The 25,832-nt window shown below is 41.9% G+C and overlaps 3 protein-coding genes across 3 annotated transcripts; 1 reads left to right on the top strand and 2 right to left on the bottom strand.

Moving 5' to 3' along the window:
- Positions 1 to 1,579: 1,579 nt before the first annotated feature.
- Positions 1,580 to 2,533, bottom strand: LOC139324588 (olfactory receptor 6C1-like). The gene has a single exon (XM_070954307.1). It carries the CDS (start codon positions 2,531 to 2,533, stop codon positions 1,580 to 1,582), a length of 954 nt encoding a protein of 317 aa, XP_070810408.1.
- An 8,990-nt stretch (positions 2,534 to 11,523) lies between these two features.
- LOC139324692 (olfactory receptor 6C4-like) lies at positions 11,524 to 12,477 on the top strand. Its single transcript, XM_070954426.1, has one exon. It carries the CDS (start codon positions 11,524 to 11,526, stop codon positions 12,475 to 12,477), a length of 954 nt encoding a protein of 317 aa, XP_070810527.1.
- A 9,792-nt stretch (positions 12,478 to 22,269) lies between these two features.
- LOC139324609 (olfactory receptor 6C65-like) lies at positions 22,270 to 23,208 on the bottom strand. The gene has a single exon (XM_070954330.1). It carries the CDS (start codon positions 23,206 to 23,208, stop codon positions 22,270 to 22,272), a length of 939 nt encoding a protein of 312 aa, XP_070810431.1.
- Between the last annotated feature and the right edge of the window lie 2,624 nt (positions 23,209 to 25,832).

Genomic DNA, 25,832 nt, shown 5'->3' with positions numbered 1-25,832 from the left:
TAGGGGACTGGAGGCCAAAACATATGAAGAATGGTTGCAGGAACTGGGTAAGTCTAGTTTAATGAAAAGAAGGACTAGAGGAGACATGATAGCAGTGTTCCAATATCTCAGGGGCTGCCACAAAGAAGAGGGAGTCAAGCTATTCTTCAAAGCACTTGAGGGTAGGACAAGAAGCAATAGGTGGACTTCCGGTTAACATAGCTGCAATATCAGACACAGGGAACGGGTCTCCGCGTTCCCTGTGCTGAATTCTCCCTGTTTGTGGGCTCCGAGAGGAGCCAAGTCTGCCTTGTAGGGGCAGTGAAGCAAAGAGGGGTGCCCTATGAGGTTGCGAAGAGTTGCAGCTCTCCTGTCTGACCCTATTCCCTTTATTTGTCTCAGGCTTGGCCCACAAAAAGCCTCTGCTCTCCTATCCCCTTTATTTCTCTCAAGCTTGGCCTGCAAAAGCCTCTGCTATCCTATCCACTTATCTCCCTCAGGCTTGGCTCATCCAAACTCTCCTCTTCTTCCTCCCCCTTTTCCCCCTTTTTTCCTTTCCCCAACAAGCCTCTCCTTCCTTCCCTTCCCTCCTCCCCTTCCTCCCAAACCCTCTTTTTATTCCCTCCTCCCCCCTGCTACAATACATTTCTGTGAAAGAGTCAGAGAGAACGTCTACCTTCCTATCACCACATCCTCACATTCATTATTTAAACTTTGCTTCTGAACCACAGTACAGTCCACCATTTAATAGCAATTTTTAAAGATGCTTCAACTGGAATTTTTATTAAGGGAAACACATGGACACACAGATCTTGAGGTGCCTGGATTTCAGGCTATGATCAGCCTCTAGGAAAGGAGAAAGCTTGTTAAATAAAGAGCCAACCTAAAAGTAAGGAGTGGTTTTCTGATAGTAAAAACTATTAAGCAGTGGAATAACATGCCTCTCATAGTTGTGGGTGCTCCAACACTAGAAGTTTTCAAAAATAGACTGGACAGCCTTTTGACTGGAAAGGAATAAGATCTTTTGCCTTGAGCAGAGGGTTGGACTCAAAGACCTCCTAAGTCCCTTCTATCTCTACAATTCTATGGTCTAAAACATTCAGGTGTTCTAAATAAATTCTCTTTCCTCAACTTTCAACTTTGAAAAACCTCTCTCTACTCTTAAAATTTGGGGGAAAAGAAAGAGATAAAAAAAACCCATATGACATTTATGTGTAATTTAACATGAAAACCCCATTTTTCGGACCTCTTCAATGGATATTCCACAAAATTAGCAGGTTCGACCATAGAGCTTTTGGCAATAGGAAATGCTACTCCAAAGTACCAAATAACTGTATATTTTTCAGCACTTTGAACAAAAGATCAGATATACTTCAGCTGACTGCTAGCTGCAGTTCGGCAGTTCAAATCTCACTGGCTCAACTCAGCTTTCCATCCTTCCGAGATCGGTAAAATGAGGACCTATATTGTTGGAGGCAAGAGGCTGACTCTGTAAATCACTTAGAGAGGGCTGTAAAGCACTGTGAAGCGGTATGTAAGTGTAAGTGCTAGTGCTAATGCTAGTGCTAGTGCTATACCAAGTTCAGAAGGAACTGTGTGTTCAGGTTTTCCTTGGATTTTTACTAAAAACGACAACCTGTCTCAACAGGTCTTTCAAAGCCTCCTGAACTTGTTGGTTTCTCAAGCTGTAGATGAAAGGATTGAGCAAAGGGGAAACAATCGTGTTGAGAATGGCCACTATTTTGCCAAACTCCACTTTGCTTGCCTGGGATGGGCTGATATAAAGGAAGATGCAGCTCCCGTAGGTGATGGACACAACAATGAAGTGAGAGGCACAGGTGGAAAAAGCTTTCTTTCTCCCTGTACCAGATGGGATAGTCAAGATGGTTTTAAGTATGTTGATATAGGAAGCCACTGAAATGCTCAAAGTCCCCAGCAAAGAAAACGCAGCAGTGACGAACCCAAAAAGTTCAAGAAATCTCGTGTCCCCACATAAGAGTTGGATCAAGGGTGTGTTGTCACAGAAGAAATGGTCCAGGATGTTTGAGTCGCACATTGGAAGCTGTAGGAATATCACAAAGGGACCGATGATGAGGAGAAAGCTTCCGATCCAGCAACAGAAAACCAGCAAGGTGCATAAACTCTTGTGCATGATGGATGGGTAGCGTAAGGGATTACAGATGGCCAGATATCTATCATAGGACATGACAGCTAAGAGGAAGAACTCTGTGGTACCCAGATGAAAATACATGAAAGATTGTATCAGGCAACCAATGTAGGGAACATTTTTATGGCCCGTCAACAAATGGGACAAGGTTTGAGGGGTGACAGCCATGGTGAAACCAATTTCCACAATGGAGAAATTCCAAAGGAAAAAATACATCGGAGTCTGTAGACGATGGTCCAGGTTAGTCAGGATAATAATCACAGAATTTCCTGTAATGGTCAATAAGTAGGAAAAGAGAAGGATGACGAAGAGCAGGAGCTGTAGTTTCCGAATGTCCGTGAAACCAAGAAGTATGAACTCACTGATTCTCGATTCATTCCTTTTCATGGTTACGATACAACTCTGATCAGGAATTTAATAGAAGAAAATAATTATTCCACTTAATATGAATATTCCGCTGAATAACTGCACACCTGCCTTGAGAACGCTGCTCTTAGAACAGAAGTTGGATGTGATGCAATTTCTTTAAATTAATAGTGTCCTGAAAATTACTCTTCCATCTCTGGTTACACAAGATAATTTTCCCTATCTGATGGGCTGATAATCTATAACATAGATTATAATAACAGAGCCTTGGTAGTACAGTGGTTTAATGCACCCTGTTATTAACACAGCTGCCTGCAATTACTGCAGGTTCGAATCTTACCAGGCTCAAGGTTGACTCAGCCTTCCATCATTTCTAAGGTAGGTTAAATGAGGACCCAGTTTGTGGGGGCAATAAGCTGACTTTGTATAAATATACAAAAGTATGAAGGCTATTGCTTAACACATTGTAAGCCGCCCTGAGTCTCCGGAGAAGGGCGGCATATAAATCAAATTAAAAAAAAAACATGGTATAGAAACAAAGTGAAAATAAACCACTTAATGACCTTAGAAGGCATAAAAGGCACCTAACAGCTTTACAAAATTCAGAAAAGAAATGCCAATAATGAAATGCAATATTTCCCATTCAGTTATGAACTAAATTAAATAAATCCACCAGAAAATGTTAATCGGAATTATTTCTACTTCAGCTTCCAACACCTTCAAAATGGGATTTGTATCTTGCACCATTAAAAGAACATGGTTATGTTTCAAATCTTATAGTAAAATCTTATAAAAGACTACATATAATTAATGAAGAATCTAGCACTTTTAATTCTAGACTACACCAGATGTTTTTTTTTAATGTACCCATGTAATAGTATTTTTATTACTCATGTAGTAGGGCTGTATTGCTTTTATCCAATCAATCAATCAATCAATCAATCAATCAATCAATCAGAATTGAGCTGGAAGGGACCTTCAAGGTCCTCCAGTCCAACTCTCTGCTCAAGCAGGAGACCCTATACCATTTCAGACAACTGTCTTTTCATCTTCTCCTTTTTCTCATCTTCTCATCTTTCTCACTACCTTCTAGTATTGGTATCCCATCATTTATCACTTCTTGTTTATATCTTATAATTTATGATCTATGACTTATCACTTCGTTGCTTGCATGTACACCGAGAGTTTACGCATCAGAGACAAATTCCTTGTGTGTCCCATTACACCTGGCCAATAAACAATATTCCTATTCCTATTTCTTAAAAAAGTTCATCCAATTCATTGGCCTCCTAAGCTAAGAAATCTTTGCCCTTCTGGGAAATTATAACATATACTCACATTTTATCTCTCTTCAGTCTTGGAGTACTAAAATAGAGAAATATGGAACAATAGGGTTCTCAGAATCCATGTGTCCATGTGTTTTTCTTCACCAAACATCAGTTGAAACCTCTATCAACAAGATTGTTAAATGCTAGAGTGTACTGCAGTTCACATGTACAAATGAAAAGGTGAATATGAGTGTGATATGCAGGTAGCAGGTTTGATGCCATCAAAGAAATGCTTTTCTTCCCTGAGAGCTGCAGAAGGCATCCAGGAGAAGCTGAAAAAAGGATGCATTTGCTTTAAGCAATGGAGAGATGCTACATTGATGTCCCTAATGGATTCTGTTTGGCATTCTTAGGAAAGAAATGCAGTCTCTTGAGTTACTTCTCCACTATTATAATCACCTCAAGGCTATAGAATCCAGAGAGAAACTTTTGAGAACTTCCTACCATAGATACCATGTTTCCCTGAAAATACGACCTACTCTGAAAATAAGTCCTAGCCTGATTTTTTGGGGTGGGCCTAATATACACCCTACCCCAAAAATAAGCCCTAGTGAAGGGGGTGGGTGTGGCCAGCACAGGAGACAGCCCTTCCTTTCCCCAGTCACATCATGGCTGCTGGGCCCCTTAACCGCAGCCCGTGGATCAGCTGATCCAGCGAGGGCTGGGAGTTCTGTCTCTCCGGCTGCAAGGAGATATTTCCAGTGCACTCTTGCTAGCCCCAGCCCTGCCCACAGTGCCAGGCAACCTTGCAGCTGAGGGCCCCTCTGTTCCGCAGCTCACCTTGTACCTATGGAGCAGGCGGAGAGCACGGTTTGTGCTCCACCAATCCTGAGCTCCAGGATGCCAGTTAGATGCCAGCCTGCCCTTAAACTCATGCCCTTGTCACCTCCCGCCTGGACTATTGCAACGCTCTCTACATGGGGCTCCCCTTGAGGAGCACCCGGAGGCTCCAACTGGCGCAGAGTGTGGCCGCGCGGGTGGTAATGGGAGCGACATGGCGTTCCCATGTAACACCTCTCCTGCGCGAGCTGCACTGGCTCCCGGTGGTCTTCCGGGTGCGCTTCAAGGTTTTGGTTACCACCTTTAAAGCGCTCCATGGCTTAGGACCCGGGTACTTGCAGGACCGCCTACTACCACCAATAGCCTCCCACCGCTATTGGAGGCTACCACCAATAGCCTCCCACCCTCCCATAGAGAGGGGCTCCTCCGGGTGCCGTCAGCCAAACAATGCCGACTGGCGGCCCCCAGGGGGAGAGCCTTCTCTGTGGGGGCACCTACTATCTGGAACGAGCTCCCCCCAGAGATACGGAGGATCCCGGATCTGTGCACCTTCCGCCGCGCCTTAAAGACCTTACTATTTCACCAGGCCGGCCTGGCCTAATTTTCCCCCTCTTTTATAAAAGATTTTTAAAATTTTAAATATCTTTTAGTATTTATATATTCAATTTTAAATTGGTTTTAAAAGTTTGGGGTTTTAAATTTGTCGGGGCCAAAATTATTTAATTTGATTTTATTCTATTTTTTAAATTTTGTATTGTATGTGTTTTTATTGTCTGGCTGTGCACCGCCCTGAGTCCTTCGGGAGTAGGGCGGTATAGAAATCTAATAAATAAATAAATAAATAAAATAAATAAACTATGGGGGGAGGGAACTGCTGGGAAGAGGGAAACTGATTCATTGTGCCATCCCGAGGCATCAGTTCATCACTCTAAGGCCAGACACCTGGAAAGGAAAGTGCAATGTCTCACCACCTAACCCACCAATGCAGGGACCTTACCAATGTCAGCTTTTGATGTCGTCTCAAATAAAATAAATTGCATTTCCAAACAAATAGTCTTTGATGAAATCTTTCATTTATTTAGCACGACAATCTGTCCCTGATCATGTCATAGCCAACACTTACTTCCTGACCCCAAACCTTTCCTTTCCGTTCCCCAATTCTCTGCGTCTCATTGGCCATCTTCCAAATCACTCTCCCCATATCTACTACTTCAGCTCCCAGGAATGTCCCCCCTCCCATCTCATTTCCTAGGGGATATTATCTTCAGGGAAAATAAGTAGGTGAAGAGTCAAGCGTCCTCTTGCCAGCTGCCCCCTCTTCTCCTTCTTATGTCAGCACTAGAGTAAATGCAGGTTGAAGTGCTGACAACCAAAACAAATGTTTTGAATGTAATTGGACAATAGGGAGATAACAGGGGGGACAAACAGGAAAGGGAACATTAAATAGGGAACTTTAGTGTGCATATTTTAGTTCTGCCTTTGCTGTACTGTAACGATTTTAGTAAAAGTATACCTTTCACGCAAATGGAGTGGAGGGTCTTTCTTTTCTAAGAATCTAAGTTGTGGCACATGTGACAATATCCGGATGTCAATTGAATTGGAATATCTGATATTGATATTATTCATTGTCACCCAGATATAACTCAATGTTATTCCACAAATGATGTCATTTCATGCAAAAAACATAAATGATGTCAGATCTGCTTATACACATGCCTAGTCAAAAGCTCTTCACAAATTAAAACATTGATCTGATATTGAGGCCCTGTGTGATGAAGTTAGAAAGAACAATAGACCATCTCAAGCATTGTCGATAATTTCTGCTTAACTTGTCTTTATTTTGGCTTGCGCTTGGGGTCCTTCTGGGGCTTTGTCACCCTATTGAAAACCAAGATGGAAAAACCTTGACACTGGAAGTCCCAAGTGCCCAGAGCCACCCAGTCTTGCTTGGATGAGCCAAAGCCCATTGCACCTTATCCAGGACCTCTGGATACTGGGATGGGACATACTGTATATGGTATTACTCAGGTCATCTGGGATAAAGATACAAAGCTGGATAACATCAGCATCACACCAAACTATCAGATTGCTTGATCCAGTGGGCTCTTAAAGAAGTTAAACAAGAGGAGAGAAAGGACTGAACCTGTTGTGGCCCACCAGCGGCCAGCAGGGCTGATATCAGACTCGGACAGTGAGGAAGTTGGGGAGGAACATGGGCCAGTCCTGGAGTCTGGGGAAGGCTCTGATGAGTGCTCTGCATTGGAGGCAGAGATGGGGCCAGGGCCATCCGACAGTTATCAGCTACCTTCGGAGTCGGAGATAAGTGAGCTTGAAGAAAAGCTGGAGCCTGTTCCCAATGTGTGCATGCACACAGCTGTCAGGAGAAGGGAACAATTAAGGAACAGGGGTCAACTTGGTAGTAAAGTCACAAGGGGACGCTGAATGGTCCCTCCCACAGGGAATAAATAGGAGCAGAAGGGGAGTGGTGATTGCAGGAGACAATTAGTTCGTATTATTAGTGGGAAGATTTGCTTATCTGAAAGACTCCTTGCCAAGTATTTCCTTGTACAGCATTGTGTATGGAAGCTATCAGCCTGGCAACTATCCAAGGACTGATAAGGTTTGTGGTTGCAATTCACCCTTGAAAGACCCTTGGGACTTTACTGGATGTGAATGCTAGGAATTTACATTAGCCAAATAAAAATGGTTTTTTTCGGGACAATGAATCTATTTCGTGATTGGGTGAAGCCTAGGTCAGAACAGAACCTTGTGGCACCTTACAAAGTAAGAATTGTAGGCTGGGTCTCTCCTCCCATCAACACCAAATGTTGCCATGAAGTTCAAGACGATCTTCCAACTTATTTTTAAAAAAATCTGGGGGTGGTTATACATGGAGAGAGAGAAAGAGCACCTACCCCTAAATCTCCTAGTGTATTTGAACTATGAATGATATTTTGAACTCAAAGCTTCCTGTGATGTCTCTCTTGGATGACTCCTCAGATTCTTCCTTGGAGATCGGCTCAAAGGAGGATGAGCTCATTCTTGGCACGTCAGGAACTGGGTTAATTAATGACTGAATAGCTGGCTAAAAGAGAATTACAGAGGGGACAGCTTGTAGGGGTGGATGGTCAGTGAAGAGGAGGAGCTGCTTTCCATGGTGGATCCGAGAGCAACCAGGGTAGAGAAAAGACAAGAGCAATGGAGATCTGCCAAATTACTCAGGAGAAGGCCCCATCCATCTTGGTGGGTGCCCTGGAAAGTTATTTGTCATGTCAGGCAGAGGGAGGTGTTGCTGGGAACATAATGTTTGGTTTCTGACTGTATGTGTTTGTTTCTCGTGGTTCCTGCTGAACTTTGGAGACTCTGAAGGTCTTTTGCCAAGTGACCTCTTGTGGGTGAAGGGAATTGCTAGGGAACATTAATAATCTCTCTAAACCACACTTATGTGTGTGTGAGAGAGAGAGTGAGTGAGTGAATGGGGCAGCACACTTTCTGAATTGTATCCATTCCCCTAACTATGACACTACACTGCCCCTATGCTTTATACCAGGCTCAAGCAATCAGAACCACTTAAGAATAGCCTCAGACTGAAATTTTATTATTGGTTGCCTATGTTACAAGAATATCTAGAGACTGCTTGCATTCCCCTGGGAGTGGCCAGATAAGGCTTCATAGATTCATAGAAAGGTCAGTCCTATGCTGCTTATGGTGGCTTAATGATTCCAAGCTCAGCCCTCTCTTTACCCTTTCATCTAGTGCAGCTGGCAATTTCCCCCACATCTATTGACTATCAGATGGCTATCCAGTGGCTTCCAGATATCTGGGAAAAAGCAAGCAAGCAAACATTATTAAATTAGCAATTGTTAGTATATCATGTCAGTTAAGGGGATCTATACTGAGCAATCACTATAAGCATATAATAATATTGATCATCTATCTATCTATCTATCTATCTATCTATCTATCTATCTATCTATCATCTAATTATCTCTCATCTGTCTGTGTCTGTCTGTCTCTCTTTCTATTGTTAGGATATCCTGCCTCTGCAGGGGGTTGGACTAGAAGACCTCCAATTCCCCTCCAACTTTGTTACTCTGTTACTCTGCTACTCTGTTATCTCTGTCTGTCTGTCTGTCTGTCTGTCTGTCTGTCTGTCTGTCTAGCTATCTAGATAGCTACCTGGCTATCTAGCTAATTAGCTATCTAGCTAGCCATCTATCTCCATCTTCCATCATATTCCCATATACAAGGTATATCTGAAATCATTTGCCCTGAGTTGATATATCCATCCTACCAAAAGAACTAAATCATTTTCAGGATATGTTTTTGAAAGGCAAGATGACACCAAGTTCAGTAATGAAAAGAACATTGGGCCAATGAGAAAACCATATTCACAATTTTTTGAGGTCAGGGGAGGCTATTTCCCCGTCTAGAACTTTTTAAAACAAGGAAGAGGAAGATTTACACTTTAGTAAGGGATGTGGTGGCTCAGTGGCTAAGATGCTGAGCTTGATGATCAGAAGGTTGGCAGTTCAGCGGTTCGAATCCCTAGTGGCGTCTAGTGGAGTGAGCTCCCGTTACTTGACCCAGCTTCTGCCAACCTAGCAATTCGAAAGCACATAAAAAATGCAAGTAGAAAAATAGGGACCACCTCTGGTGGGAAGGTAACAGCATTCCGTGCACCTTCAGCATTTAGTCATGCTGGCCACAAGACCACGGAGATGTCTTCAGACAGCGCTGGCTCTTCAGCTTTGAAATTGAGATGAGCACCGCCCCCTAGAGTCGGGAATGACTAGCACATATGTGTGAGGGAAACCTTTACCTTCACCTTAAGAGCTTTCGTAAGAGCTCATTGATGGAATGAGTTTTCAAAAATTCTTATTGGGTTCTACAACTTTTAGTGATTCTGAAGATAGAAATATATCCCAAAGGACCTGCACATTTTCCAGCTAAGAATCACAAATAGGATCTCTTGAGGGCATTAACATAGCAATTCTGTCATCAGGCAACTGCCTAAAGCAAATATGTCCTTCTGAAGCTTCTCTTGGTTGTCTTCTCCAGCTCCTCCTTCATGATGCTCGAGAATGCATGATGCTGACTCTGTTAAGGAGTCAGAAAGAAATGCAATCTTGATGACCTCCTATGCTTTCAACAGCCTTTTTTGCCTTTGCCTTTAAACTTTTCAGGATACACAACACTACAATTTAATGCCAACTTTTAAGGATGCTTCAGCTAAGGTTTGGATGGGAGAAACATCTGAACTTATGGCTTCTGAGGGCTTCATGTGCAAACCTAGTGAAGATCTTTCCCCGTTTTACTGCTTCAAGCCAGAATCAATAGATAAGGTGAGTGTATGGTAAATTCCCAGAAAGTAAAGATTTCTTCACTTACAAGGACCGGTAAAGTAAGGTAAGGAAAACAAAATAATATAATACAGACCATAGGAAGATTATGTAGAAATGGATAGATTGACATTGAAAATCAAACAGAAAGAAGACGTAGAATATTATCAAACATGGAATCTATTTTATGGGTTATGGGCGCAACTCGTTGTGCCCACGTGACACCCCTCCTGCGTGAGCTGCACTGGCTCCCAGTGATCTTCCGGGTGCGATTCAAGGTGTTGGTTACCACCTTTAAAGCGCTCCATGGCATAGGACCTGGGTACTTTCGAGACCAACTTCTGCCACCAATAGCCTCCCACCGGCCAGTTCGCTCCCACAGAGAGGGTCTTCTCAGGGTGCCATCGGCCAAGTTATGTCGGCTGGCGACATCCAGGGGGAGGGCCTTCTCTGTGGGAGCCCCAGCCCTGTGGAATGAACTGCCCCCAGAAATGCGTAAGATCTCCGACCTCCAGGCATTTCGCTGTGCACTCAAGACCCTGTTGTTCCGCCAGGCCGGGCTATCAACATAATAATTTTAAATTGGGTGTTTTAAATTTCTGGGGTTTTAAATTTAGCCGAATTATTTAATAATTTTAAATTATTTTAATTGATGTTTGTCTTGTGCTTTTAATAGGCTGTACACCGCCCTGAGTCCTTCAGGAGAAGAGCGGTATAGAAATAAAATTATTCTTATTCTTACTGTATTCTTATTTTACCAATGGTTGCAAAAAAAAGGGGTGGAGATTAAGAATGTAAGTTTGTATTGTTAAGCAAATCAAATACTCAGACAACACAATGTTTATTAAGCACTAAGAAATGTATTTAATAGAAAATCAATAAAAAAAAGAGAGAAAAATAATATATTACAGACCTGATCCCCTTTAATTGTTTGAATATAAAGGGATTTTTTAAAAAGGTGTGTCTATAATTTTTGAAAATGCCCATGTTCATTTAGAAGAGAGGTCTTCAAACTTGGCAGCTTTAAGACTTGTGGACTTAAAGCTATGCTGGCTGGAGGATTCTGGGAGTTGAAGTCCAACAGTCTTAAAGCTGCCAAGTTTGAGCACCCCTGATTTAGAAGAATGAAAAAATAGGTGGTTTTTTTAGAAAGTATTTCGGGGCTCGGTCAGAAAAAGTTCTAGTTCACATTTTATTATGGATTTACATAAAATTTCACTTAGATAATGTTATCCTTCGCTATGCATTGTTGTGATTTTTCTTCTTCTTAAAATTAAGACTATGCGTTGACTAAGGAAGGTTTAAAAGTCTGTAACAATTTGGGAAAAGTGCAGGCAGAAAATGTTTTCCCTTTGAAAGTAGAATTCTTCTCGTAGTATAAATAGGGAAAAATCATCCTTTTAAAAAACAGAGATGCGGGGGTGATTTTAAGGAGTTTGAATGACAGCAAAATTCTGGCTCCAGCAACATTTTCAAAGCAGACGTACTCAGCTCAGTATTCACGTTAAGAAAAATAATTTTTTTTCTTCATCAGTTTCCCGATCCCAGTTCTATGGCAACCATGAAAAGTAATGAAACGAGAATCAGCGAGTTCGTACTGCTTGGTTTGACAGATGTTCGAAAACTGCAGCTCCTGTTCTTTGTCATCCTTTTCTTTTCCTACTTGCTGACAATTATGGGAAATTTTACGATTATCCTCCTGGCTAACGTAGACCGTAGGCTACACACCCCAATGTATTTCTTCCTCTGGAATTTCTCCATTATGGAAATTGGTTACACTACTATTATTACCCCTCAAACCTTGTCACATTTGCTGATGGGCAATAAAAATATTTCCTATGTTGGTTGCATCGTACAGTGCTTCCTGTATTTCTATCTGGGCACTACCGAAGTCTTCTTCTTTGTGGTCATGTCCTATGATAGATACCTGGCCATTTGTAACCCTTTGCGCTATCCATCCATCATGCACAAGCATTTATGTACCTTACTTGTTTTCTGTTGCTGGATTGGAAGCTTCCTCATTCACATCGGTCCATTTACGGTCTTCCTACAGTTTCCAATGTGCGACTCAAACATCCTGGACCATTTCTTCTGCGACAGTGCCCCATTGTTGCATCTCCTGTGTGGGGACACCAGACTTCTTGAATTTTTTGTATCCTTGCTTGCTGTTGTTTTACTGTTCGGGACTTTGTTCATTTCCATGGTTTCCTACATCAACATAATCAGAACTATCTTGAAGATCCCAACTGCTACAGGGAGAAAGAAGGCGTTTTCCACTTGTGCTTCTCATTTCATGGTTGTGTCCATCGCCTACGGGAGCTCCCTCTTCCTCTATATCAGCCCAACCCACACAAGCCAAATGGAGTTTGCCAAGAGACTGGCCATTCTCAACACAATTGTTTCTCCTTTACTGACTCCTTTCATCTTCAGTTTGAGAAACCAACAAATTCAGGAAGCCTTTAAAGGTTTGTTGAAACAGGTTGCAGGCATCATTAACGGTCCAAGGAAAACCTGACAATACAGTTCCTCATAGACTTGGTAGAATCTGGTCTCTCATTTCAAAGTCTGACAAAGTTATTAGGTAGTTTGAAGTAGCATTTCCTTGTTGCCAAAGCCCTGTAGTTGAAATTGTTAATTTCAGGGAATATCCATTGATATTCTCAGGTACTGAAGGGTCTACAAAATAGAGTCTAAAAAATAGGGTCTTCATCAGTGGTGGGTTTCAAAATTTTTTACTACTGGTTCTGTGGGCATGGCTTGGTGGGCAGTACTGTAAAATCTCCATTCTCACCCCACTCCAGGGGAAGGATACTGTAAAATCTCAATTCCTTCCCCAATCCAGGGGAAGGTTACTGCAAAATCCCCATTTCCTCCCGATCAGCTGGGACTTGGGAGGCAGAGAATAGATGGGGGTGGGGCCAGTCAGAATTTTTACTACCGGTTCTCCAAACTACTCAAAATTTCCGCTACCGGTTCTCCAGAACTGGTCAGAACCTGCTAAAACCCACCTCTGGTCTTCATGTTAAGTTACATATTAAGTGTCATAGTGTTTCTTGATCTATTTCTTTCCCTCGTAAATCTTAAGAGTCAAGAGAGATTTTTCAAAAGTGGGAGTTGAGGAAAGAGAATTTCCTTGAAAACCCTGAGTTTTTTTTAATGGACAATGGCATGTTGGAATTGGAAAGAATTGGAATTGTTCTGAAGATGAACTAGCTGCACATCCAAAAGATTCCCCCAATATCCCTTCTGAAGAAGGTAAACATTACTGAGATATGTTACCCAGAAATTCACCTTGTCTTTCAGAAATCTCATATTAACCTCTATGTTTGAATTCATACACTGACAAACACAGAAACTTGTATGTAATAGATAACTGTGTAGTAGACTCTCGCAGGGGATGTGGTGGCTCAGTGGCTAAGATGCTGAGCTTGTTGATCAAAATTAAAAAATAATAAGTCAAGAGGGGAGGAGGAGATATAGCCATTGCATCTGGGCACCCATTAAATCCTAATATATTAAATGGACCGACTGTATTTTTCGGAGTATAAGATGCACCTTTTTCCCCCCAAAAAGAGGATAAAAATCTGGGTGGTCTTATACGCCGAATGTAGCCCCACCCAGCCTTGCAAACAGAGATTTCAGAGGCTGAAAGAAGCCTCTGAAAGAAGCTTCAGAAAAAAAGACTCAGAAATGAAGCTTCAGAAAAAAAAAGCCTCTGGAAGGCTTTTATCTAAAATAATATGGCAAGCAACAAAAGAAGAATCAGTAAAGGTTCTAACCAAACTATGTTAACAAATCTGGAGAATGACACAATAACCAACAGATCAGAAGAGATTAATCTACATACCAATACCAAAGAAAGGAGATTGAACAGAGTACAGATAGTCCTTCAGAAAAATAGCCTCTGAAAGAAGCTCAGAAAAAAAGCCTTTTTTTTTCTGAAGCTCTGTTTCGGAGGCTTTCAGAGGCAGAAAAAATGTTTCTGAAATGGAGTTTCAGAAGTTTCAGAGGCAGGAAAAAAAAGCAAGGCACAGAGCTCACAACCAATGAACCTGTTGCTAAAATTCACCTCTGAAAACAGCTGATTGGAGGTATTCCAGGAGGCCGATCCACCCACCAATCAGCTTTTTTTTAATTTTCCTCTCCAAAAACTAAGGTGCGTCTTATACTCCGGTGCACCTTATACTCCGAAAAATACGGTAATTTACTGCCCCAACTCATACGAGTAGAGGTAGGACAATTCGTTTGAAATGGTACAGGGTTTCCTGCCGGAGCAAGGGGTTAGACCAGGGGTGAAATCCAGCAGGTTCTGACAGGTTCTGGAGAACTGGTAGCGGAATTTCTCGGAGAACCAGCAAATACCACCTCTGGCTGGCCCCAGAGTAGGGTGGGAATGGAAATTTTGCAATATCCTTCCCCCAGGAGTGAGGTGGGAATGGAGATTTTGATGTATCCTTCCCCTGCCATGCCCACCAAGCCACACCCACCAAGCCACACCATGCCCATCAAGCCACACCCACAAAACCAGCAGTAAAAAAAAAATGAATTTCACCACTGGGTTGGACGAGAAGATCTCCAAGTCCTTTCCAACTGTGTCATCCTGTCATCCTGTAATTCTTTTATTATGTTATTCTAGAGCTATTATGGCTATTTTAGAGCTATATAGCTATTATACTGCAATAGTTAGAATGCAGTATTGCAGGCTAATTGTGCCACCTGCCAGCAGTTTCATCCTGACCTGCTCAAGGTTGACTCAACCTTCTTGTCAATTTGCAAAGCTTTCAAGTTGCCATGAGCAGGAGGGAGGGAGAACTGAAGTGAATTCCATACATTCTTTCTCATCGCAATCAGAAGGAGGGTGTTAGGTTTCACAGCCAGCCAAAGTAGTTAATTGGAGAATGTGATTTATGATATGGCCAGAGAGGAGGGGAGAGACAGGGTCATAGGGGAACGTAAATCTACGTAGGGTCAGTCCTAACTACATCCGAGTATTGCCGGAATGGTACTCCCAATAAATGAATATATTTCCTTTGAAGTTTGGATCATGGCTCATGAATTAATTAGGGCATCTTTCGGAAACTTGATACTTCTATCCTTCTGTGGTTGGAAAAAGGAGGACCCATATTGTTGGAGGCAATAGACTGATTCTGTAAACCACCTAAGAAAGGGCTGTAATGCACTGTGAAGTGGTATATACTGTACGTCTATGTGCTATTGCCTATTGTTGTTATTCTGTTATTAAGTAAGATCGGTTATGTAATTCCACAAATGTTCAACAATCATGCAAATACCCTAAATAAACAGTTGTCATTCTTGTTTCGGTAGCTGTATGTACATGCACAAACAAAGACACACCATTATAAATTCCATTTATGTAACCTTGTTGGGCAGATTTGTGATGGAATAAGTAAAACTGGAGACTTCAATCCCAGATTCGCATGCATGAGTGAGTATGGGTAGGTGTATGCACGCATATATAAACACACCTCTTTCATTCAATGTAGGGCAGAGAGGTGATTGAAAGATTGGGAGACAAGAGTTGAAAAAAAATAATTATTTGCTTAATTATTTACAATAAAAATAGAGGCTTTGATGACAATTTCTTTTTTTTTTTGTAAAAGTTTTTTTTTACACAAACAAACAAACAAACAAACAATGCATTTTTTTCTGAACAGAGTATTGGCCGAGTCTCAAATTTATACAAGTTTTAGTTATCTCCCACATAATTTATATATTTCACTTTTTGCCGTAATATTTTTTCTCTCTAATTTTTCTTTTCTTTTCCTTGTTTCTTCTAATAACCAATATTACCATTTGCCCTAATCTCTAATCTTAATCAAATTTAATTTTTCGCTTACCTTCTCCAAGTTAAAACCCTTAAATTTGAAATCAATCATTTGATGATAATTTCTGTTTAATTTCTGAGTTGTGGTGACACAGTGATTAGAATGCCCTATTGAGTTTAGTTCTGACCAGCTCAAGATTGACTCAGCCTTCCATCCTTCCGAGGTCAGGAAAACAAGGACCCAGATTGTTGGGGGCAATATGTTGACTCTGTAAACCATTTACAAAGGACTATAAAGCACTAGAATAGAATAGAATAGAATAGAATAGAATAGAATAGAATAGAATAGAATAGAATAGAATAGAATAGAATAGAATAGAATAGAATAGAATTTTTTATTGGCCAAGTGTGATTGGACACACAAAGAATTTGTCTTGGTGCATATGCTCTCAGTGTACATAAAAGAAAAAATACGTTCATCAAGAATCATAAGGTACAAAACTTAATGAGATAGGGTACAAATAAGCAATCAGGAAACAATATCAATATAAATCACAAGGATACAAGCAACAAAATTACAGTCACACAGTCATAAGTGGAAGGAGATGGGTGGTGGGAATGATGAAAAGATTAATAGTAGTGCAGACTTAGTAAATAGTTTGACAGTGTTGTGGGAATTAATTGTTAAGTAGAGTGATGGCATTCAGGAAAAAACTGTTCTTGTGTCTAGTTGTTCTGGTGTGCAGTGCTCTATAGCATCGTTTTGAGGGTAGGAGTTGAAACAGTTTATGTCCAGGATGCGAGGGGATCTGTAAATATTTTCACAGCCCTCTTTTTGACTCGTGCAACATACAGGTCCTCAGAGGAAGGCATGTTGGTAGTAATTGTTTTTTCTGCAGTTCTAATAATCCTCTGAAGTCTGTGTCTGTCTTGTTGGGCTGCAGAACCAAACCAGACAGTTATAGAAGTGCAAATGACAGACCCAATAATTCCTCTGCAGAACTGGATCAGCAGCTCCTTGGGCAGTTTGAGCTTTCTGAGTTGGTGCAGAAAGAACATTCTTTGTTGAGCTTTTTTGATGACGTTTTTGATGTTAGCTGTCCATTTGAGATCTTGCAATATGGTAGAACCTAGAAATTTGAAGTGGTATATGAAGTGGTATATAAGTTTAAGTGCTCTAGCTAATTGCTGTCTTGACTTGGCTTTCGTATTGCACAAACTCTTCATGAAAGTTAGTGATCAGATTTCCCACACCACATCAAATGGAATTTTCCTTTTACCCGAGCCTTAAGGTTAGATGGATCCAGATGGATCTTGACAGACTTGAACACTGGGCCCTATCTAACAAAATGAAATTCAATGTAGAGAAAAGTAAAGTCTTACACTTAGGTAAGAAAAACCAAAAGTATACAGATAGACAGGGTGAAACCAGGCTTAATAACAGTAACTGTGAGAGGGATCTTGGAGTCTTAGTGGACAACCAGCTAAATATGAGCTAGCAGTGTGTGGTGGCAGCCAAAAAAGCCAACACAATCCTAAACTGCATTAACAGAGGGATAAAATCAAGATCAAAGGAGGTACTAATATCACCCTATAAAGCCTTAGTAAGACCACATCTAGAGTACTGCATCCAGTTTTGGTCACCATGCTATAAAAAAGATGTTGAGACTGTAGAAAAAGTGCAGAGGAGAGCAACCAGACTGATTAGGGGACTGGACGCTAAAGCATACGATGAACGGTTTCAGGAACTGGGCATGGCTAGTCTAGTGAAGAGACGGACCGGGGGAGACGTGATAGCAGGGTTCCAATATTTGAGGGCCTGCCACAGAGAGGAAGGGGTCAAACTATTTCCCAAAGCACCTGAAGGCCAGACAAAGAATAATGGATGGAAACTGACCAAGGAGAGATTCAACCTGGAAATTAGGATAAATTTTCTGACAGTGAGAACAAACAACCAGTGGAACAGAAGTTGCCTTCGGAAGCTGTGGGAGGCTTTCAAGAAGAGATTGGACTGCCATCTGTCAGAAATGGTGCAGGGTCTCCTGCTTGGGTGGTGGGTTGGATTAGATGACCTACAAGGTCCCTTCCAACTCTGTTAATCTGTATTAAAGGTTAAAATTAAAATTATCATCTTAAAGGGGTTAAATTGACTTTTAAATCGATGGGTTTATTTTATTCGCACTGCTTTGGAATTTGCATGTTGTATTCTCAACTAATGACCACAACTGGGATTAGAACATCCATTGCTAAGTGAAGCAGCTGGTAAATTAGTCACTGTCAGGCCCCAATCCAAGAACAACCCATAGAGTTACTCTTGAGTCCTTTCTGTTATTGTTCTTTAACTATAGACAGAATCTTGTCAGACTAAAGCAACTAGCCCCGTGATGGCGAACCTTCGGCACACGTGCCATATTGGTGGGCACGCAAGCTCAGCTCAGCTCAGCCCAGCCCAGCTGAATTTTGGGCCTTTTGGGCCCACCTGGAAGTCAGCAAACAGGCCATTTCCAGCCTCCGGAGGGCCTCCAGGGGGAGGAGGCTGTTTTTGCTCTCCACAGGCTCTTAGAGAGGCTCTGGTGCTTGGGGAGAGCAAAAAATGGGCCTTCCAGTCCCATCGGAAGTTGGCAAATGGGCCATTTCTGGCCTCCAGAGGGCCTCCAGGGGGAGGAGGCTGTTTTTGCTCTCCCCAGGCTCCTAGAGAGGCTCTGGAGCTTGGGGAGAGCAAAAAACGGGCCTTCCAGTCCCACCGGAAATCAGCAAACAGGCCATTTCTGGCCTCCGGAGGGCCTCCAGGGGGAGGAGGCTGTTTTTGCTCTCCCAAGGCTCCTAGAGAGGCTCTGGAGCTTGGGGAGAGCAAAAAACGGGCCTTCCAGTCCCACCGGAAGTTGGCAAACGGGCCATTTCTGGCCTCTGGAGGGCATCCAGAGGGGAGGCTATTTTCACCCTCCCCAGGCTCCTAGAGAGGCTCTGGAGTCTGGGGAGAGTAAAAAATGGGCCTACCGTGCCCACTGTGCCATCACGTGCCAAAAGCAGAGGGAGCGGGAGGGAGTCACACACACATGCACGGGGGATTATGGGTGTGGGCACACATGTGCACGACCCCCCCACCATTCCCTCCACTTTTGGCATGTGATGGCAAAAAGTTTTGCCATCACTGAACTAGCCTCATAACTATAGCTATAGCAATAGTACTTAGACTTATAAACCAATTCACAGTGGTTTACAGCCCTCTTTAAGTGGATTACGGTGTCAGCATATTGACCCCAACAACTTGGCTCCTCATTTTATTGACTTCGGAAGGATGGAAGGCTGAGTCAACCTTGAGCAGGTGAGAATCGAACTGCTGCATCTGCTGGCAGCCAGCAGTCAGTCAGCAGAAGTAGCCTGCAGTACTGCATTCTAACCATTGTGCCACCATGACTTTTCAGATATACTCTGCTACCGAGGAGCCGTTTTAACCCTCTTCCTGCTGGCCAAACTTTTCAAACCCTGCTGCCTCTTTGTCCTCTTGAAATAAGCCCCTCCCTCCTGGGAATCCAAACCACAGTCAACCACAGTTGCACCCAATTTTTACAAAATTTTTCCTGCAGTCGTTGTGTGACTTACCACGATTGTTAAATGGATCACATGGCTGATAAACTAATCTGATGTTCCTCGTTGACTATGCTTGTTGAAAGCCGGCTAGGAAAATCATAAATGGTGATGCCATGACCCCAGGACACTGCATACATAGTGGTGGGATTCAAATAATTTAAGAACCGGTTCACTGCCCTAATGACTGGCTTGGTGGGTGTGGCCATGGTGGGCGTGGCCTGGGGGTGTGACAGGCATCAGTAGACCTCCTGCATCCCCTCGGAACAAAAATGGGCATCCGCTGATAGCAGTCTTCTTTGTGGCAGCCCCTGAGATATTGGAAGACTGCTATCATGTCTCCCCTTCCTTCTTTTCATTAAACTAGACATGCCCAGTTCCTGCAACCGTTCTTCATATGTTTTAGCCTCCAGTCCCCTAATCATCTTTGTTACTTTCTTTGCACTCTTTCTAGAGTCTCCACATCTTTTTTACATTGGGACTACCAAAACTGGATGCAGTATTCCAAGTGTGGTCTTAGAAAGGCATTATAAAGTGGTACTAACACTTCACGTGATCTTGATTCTATCCCTCTGTTAATGCAACCTAGAACTGTGTTGACTTTTTTGACAGCTGCAAGCACACTTCTGGCTCATATTTAAGTGATTGTCCACTAAGGACTCCAAGATCCCTCTCACAGTTACTACTATTGAGCTGCAAATCAGGTTCGCCTGATTTGCCAGTTGCGTCCCTTTCTGGATCGGAACTCCTTACACACAGGCACTCCTCCTCACTCAGGCACTCGTCACTTCCCGCCTGGACTACTGCAATGCTCTCTTCATGAGCCTCCCCTTGAGGAGCACCCAGAGGCTCCAACTGGTGCAGAATGCGGCCGCACTGGGGATTATGGGAGCGAGGGGGCGCTCCCATGTGACACCTCTCCTGCCTGAGCTGCATTGGCTTCCAGTTGTCTTCCGGGTGGGCTTCAAGGTGTTGTTTACCACCTTTAAAGCGCTCCATGGCATAGGACCTGGGTATTTGCGGGACCGCCTTCTGCCGCCGATAGCCTCCCACTGACCATTATGCGCCCACAGAGAGGGACTCCTCAGGGTGCCATCAGCCAGGCAATGTCGGCTGGCGACCCCCAGGGGGAGGGCCTTCTCTGTGGCAGCACCTGCCCTCTGGAACGATTTGCCCCCGGAGATACGAAGGATATCGGATCTCTGGGTCTTTCGCCGTGCCCTGAAAACTTTTCTTTTCCATCAAGCAGGGCTGGCGTGAACCTCCCCCCTTTTTTAGTCTTTTTTAGTTTTTTAGCTTTTTAAATTGTTAATGGGTTTTAATTTGTATTGTTTTAAATTTAGGCCAAAGCTATGTAATTCTTTTAATAATTTTAAATTTTGTATTGGTATGTGTTTTAGTTCTGGCTGTGCACCGCCCTGAGTCCACTAGGAGAAGGGCGGTATACAAATTGAATAAAATCAATCAATCAATCAATCAATCAATCAATCAATCAATCAATCAATCAATCAATAAAATATACCAGTGGTCACCAACTGGTGGTCCTTGGACCACTGGTGGTCTGCGAGAAAATTTTGGTGGTCCGCAGAAAAATTATTTGCATTTTTTATATTGCACTAAATCAGGGGTCCTCAAACTATGCCCCCTGGGCCGGATACGTGCAATGAACGCTTGTGTTACTGCAGAGAGTCTTCTCCTTCTGGGTCTTTTTGTGCAGATTGGAGGGGGGTAGAAATTCCAACTTGGGGTCTGTTTCAGCCTCCTGGTGCAGGGCTTTGGGCAAAGGCTGGAGGGAAGCACCACTGGTGGTGAAGATCTGGAGGGCTTTGTCCCAGTGGGACTGTATCATGGCCTGGAATGGGCTGATCATCTCAGCCCGCTGAGCCTCCAGGCGCCAGTACCTGGCCTTGCACTCCCACAGGTCTTTCATCTGCTTGGAAAGCCTATGCTCATAGTCCTCAGTGAGGTGCTTCCACTGAGCCTCCATCTCGGTCAGATCCAATTTGAACTGAGCCAGCAGTTTTGCCAACTCTTTCTCGTGGTGGCTGCTTAGCTCCAACAACTGCTTCCTGTTGGGGCCCTAAGGAGCCCAGGCAGGCAGAGGAGGAGTGGTTAGGAGGGGAGAGGTGAGTAGAGGCCAGCGAGGTGCTCCTCAACATGAGTGACATCAAGTTGGCCATGCCCACCCAGTCACATGCCCACCTAGCCACACCCACCAGCCAATCATTAAGCTGATCATATTCGTGGTTCACAAGATTTAAAATTATGAATTTAGTGGCCCCTGAGGTCTGAAAGGTTGGGGACTCCTGATCTATACTATACCTGCCTAAATGTAGAACCTTACTTTTTTCACTACTGAATTTCATTTTGTGAGATAGGGCCCAATGTTCAAGTCGGAATATTCGTGTAATGAGCACTCTCTTCAAGGAAAATAATATTAATTCTGTTTAACCTTCCCCTTCCCCTTTAAAGTTTATCTAAGTGTAATAGTAAATGGGAAACCCTGGGAGACAGGGCATGGTCAAGAGAACAATTGGGTAAAATTTAGCCCAGCAAGAATGTGGGTGGGCCAAGAGGCTCAGAAGAGACCCTCCCTAGTTTCTTAACCTGTAAAGGGAAAGTGGGGGGAGGAAACATGTAATTTCAGATTTGCAAGATAGGTTTCAACCTTGTGAGGTAGACAAGACAGGAAACCCCATTGGATAAGCTTGGTCTGTTTTATTGCAAGGATGAATTAAGAAACATTTTGCAATGAACTAGTTCCAAAACTTCCAATATAAAACATTTAATCCCCTTTACCCTCACCACCAGTTACATAGGCGCCTGATCAATCAATCAATCACAGGTTCAACAGAGCTCACCAATCTATTTTTACTCTGACCACATTCATTCTTTCCTTTTTATGTCTTCCTCTTTCAAATATGTTGACGTTCCTCATATTTTATGAGTTGTCCTCTTGCATCCCAAGGCATCTTTCAAAGCATCTTTGACCTGCTTGTTCCTCAGAGTGTAGACAAATGGGGTCATGAGGGGACAAACCACATTGTTGAGAACGGCCACTGCGTTGTTGAAATTTTTCCCTTCGCTTTCCTCAGGGATGAGGTACATAGAGATGCAGCTTCCATACGTGATGGAGACCACAATGATGTGGGAGGCGCAGGTGGAGAAGGCCTTTTTCCTCCCTGCAGCCGTTGGGATGCGAAGGATGGTGGAAATGATTATCATGTAGGATATTGTGGTGATCGCTAAAGTCCCTAGAAGTGAAAAAATAGAAAGGATGAAGCCAACGAGCTTCAGGAGACGTGTATCCCCGCAGAGAAGTTTCATCAGTGGTTTACTGTCACAGAAAAAGTGATCAATGATGTTTGAGCCACAGATGGGGAATTGTGCAAAACATATGGTTTGGCCAAAAATCAAGATGAATCCTGCAATCCAAGAGATCAGCACCATCCAAGTGCAAACCCATTGGTTCATGATGGTGGCGTATCTTAAAGGATTGCAGATGGCCACATAGCGGTCGAAGGACATCACCGTCAGAAGGAAAAAATCTGTAGTGCCCAAAAAGAAATAAAAAAACAGTTGGCTGATACACCCTGCGTAAGAGATGGTTTTCTTCCCCGATGCCAAATTGATCAAAGCTTTGGGAATGACCGCTGAAGTGTATCCAATTTCCAAGATGGCATAATTCCTGAGGAAATAATACATTGGGGTCCTGAGGTGGAGATCCACAAGGGTGATAATAACAATCAGAACATTTCCAGATATGGCCATCAGGTACATGACCAAGCAAAGGACAAATAGAAGCATCTCAGGCTGGTGACTTTCAGTAAATCCTAGCAGTAAGATCTCGTCAGTCTTGGTTTGGTTCTCCATCTTATCTTAGTTGTGAGCAATCTGCGGACAAAAAACCCTTTGGTGAATTAAGTGAGCTTTCATTGTTTAAGAATCTGAAACTAGGCAAATATCCCAAATTGCTGGTATGACCAGCCATTCAGGATATTTATTGGGAAGCTGAGGTGGGAAGAAAATCAATTTAGAAATCAGTTTATTTGTGCATTCCCTGTGAACTCCTCGAATCAACAACAGAAGCTGTCAACAGCTAAAAGGACACAGATAAAGAACAATAGAGCAAAGATTGCTTAACCATCCATCAGTCGCATTATCAGGCTGAAATTGCATTCATTTCAATGTCCCAAAGAAAATCCAGTTGCCTCCTGAAAAAGCACCTTTGAGGTAACCATGACCTGGATGACTGAGATGCTCCATAGACAATATTAATTATTAGTGCAATATTAATGCAATATTGGGTTTTTAATTCAGTTGTATAGAATGTGAAGGATGTGTGTTTGTGTCTTATTTTTATAGTTATAATGTACACTGAAGATGGCATTTAGTTTTGTTGTGCGAGGTGCAATGACACTAAGCTAAACTAAGCTAAACTAAACTAAACTAAACTAAACTAAACTAAACTAAACTAAACTAAACTAAACTAAACTAAACTAAACTAAACTAAACTAAACTAAACTAAACATTCATGTCAAAGAATAGGTAACCAGAAAAATCCTTTAGGATATACAACTTAGACTTAGAATAACTTTATTGTCACTTTAAATGTACACTAATCGACATACAATGAAATGTAGTTGCCTACAGCTCTCAAAGGGTCACCACTTCCAATATACACTACATTTTAGGCTTTTAGGAACGCACACAAAGAGGACACGCCAAAGTTGACAGGTAAAGAATACATTGAAGGAATTTGCCAAAGGTAAACACTTCAAAACACAAAGAGCTATTTTGACTATAAATAACCCCAATCTTAGGACTTCAGATTGTAGCCTACCTTTGAATGCTGTCTTTTATGTTCTCAAATAAGCATCTTCTTCTTTAAGCAGCATAAGTGTCATCCTTATGCAAACCCAGCTCGGATTGGCCCAGAATTATTCTTCTAACACTGACCTGCGGAGGAAGAAGTTATAAACTTGGGTTTATTCCCCGTTAATTGGTTGTCTTCTGCCCAACTACTGGTTCATGAGTGTAGATATTGACTCTTGCTATTAATTGATTGACTTCTGCCCAACTACTGGTACTGTAGATATTGACTCTTGCTATTAATTGATTGACTTCTGCCTTTAATTGATTGACTTCTGCCCAACTACTGGTACTGTAGACATTTGCTCTTGCTATTAATTGATTGACTTCTGCCCAACTATTGGTTCTTGAGTGTAGATATTGACTCTTGCTATTAATTGATTGATTTCTGCCCAACTATTGGTTCTTGAGTGTAGATATTGATTCTTGCTATTAATTGATTGACTTCTGCCCAACTATTGGTTCTTGAGTGTAGATATTGACTCTTGCTATTAATTGATTGACTTCTACCCAACTATTGGTTCTTGAGTGTAGATATTGACTCTTGCTATTAATTGATTGACTTCTGCACAACTACTGGTACTGTAGACATTGAGTCTTGCTATTAATTGATTGACTTCTGCCCAACTATTGGTTCTTGAGTGTAGATATTGAGTCTTGCTATTAATTGATTGACTTCTGCCCAACTATTGGTTCTTGAGTGTAGATATTGACTCTTGTTTTTTAATTCATGTGATTCCTCTTCAGCCTAATGTCTCATCACAGAAAATGATGAATATTAATTCATTTATGTGATATTTTCCCTCCTCATTCTTTGGCTGTTTTTTTGGTATTATAAGGGTTGGGTGCAGGAATCTTTCTCAGTTTGACATTTGTATATGCTATCCTCCTATGCTCATATGTGTCCTTTTTCTAAATTAAGTCCTCCAACATTTTTGCCTTTTACAGACATAAATGTGACTTTTTTAAAAAAGTAAAATACTTAGACAATAATTCCAACAAATTATTTTCTTGGGTATGGAAGAATGACAGATCAGACTTCCAACTCAAATCTATATCTGAAATATTGGATTATGATGAGAGTAAAGCAAAGGGCAGGAAAAAAAAAGATTATCATTTGATGTTGGCTGTACTGTACTATAAAAATACAATCTGCTTCATAACATCTTTTCATTTCACTTCCTATGATGCAATTTTCTATATATATAATATATTATATATAATATATTAATATATATTAATAATAATAATATATTCTGTATATATAATAAAACTAATTTTATTAGTTTTTTAAAAAACAAACAAAAACAGATATTTACATCTTCTTTTCAACATCTTCGCATCAGTAATCCATATTTATACATTTTCTCTTTCTTATCTTAATATATCTTTTATACATATATTTCTAGTATATCATATATATACTGTTATAATATATTCTATTAATCTAAATTTTTTATTTACATTTAACAAAAACAGGGACCTAATTTCCTTTCCACAGTTTTTCTATCTTCCCATTTGTTTCCATATTCCTCCACCTAATTTAACCATTGTTTAGTTTTCCTTTGTATCCCCCATTTTTTCCCCCTTCTCCTCCATCCATTTATACCAGTTCTCCCAGACTA

Source organism: Pituophis catenifer, unplaced genomic scaffold, assembly GCF_029215685.1.
Source record: "Pituophis catenifer annectens isolate HBS135680 unplaced genomic scaffold, rPitCat1.0.hap2 SCAF_15, whole genome shotgun sequence".
NCBI lineage: Eukaryota > Metazoa > Chordata > Lepidosauria > Squamata > Colubridae > Pituophis > Pituophis catenifer.
The sequence above is the reverse complement of the archived record's forward strand: the minus strand, read 5'-3'. Positions and strand labels throughout refer to the sequence as shown.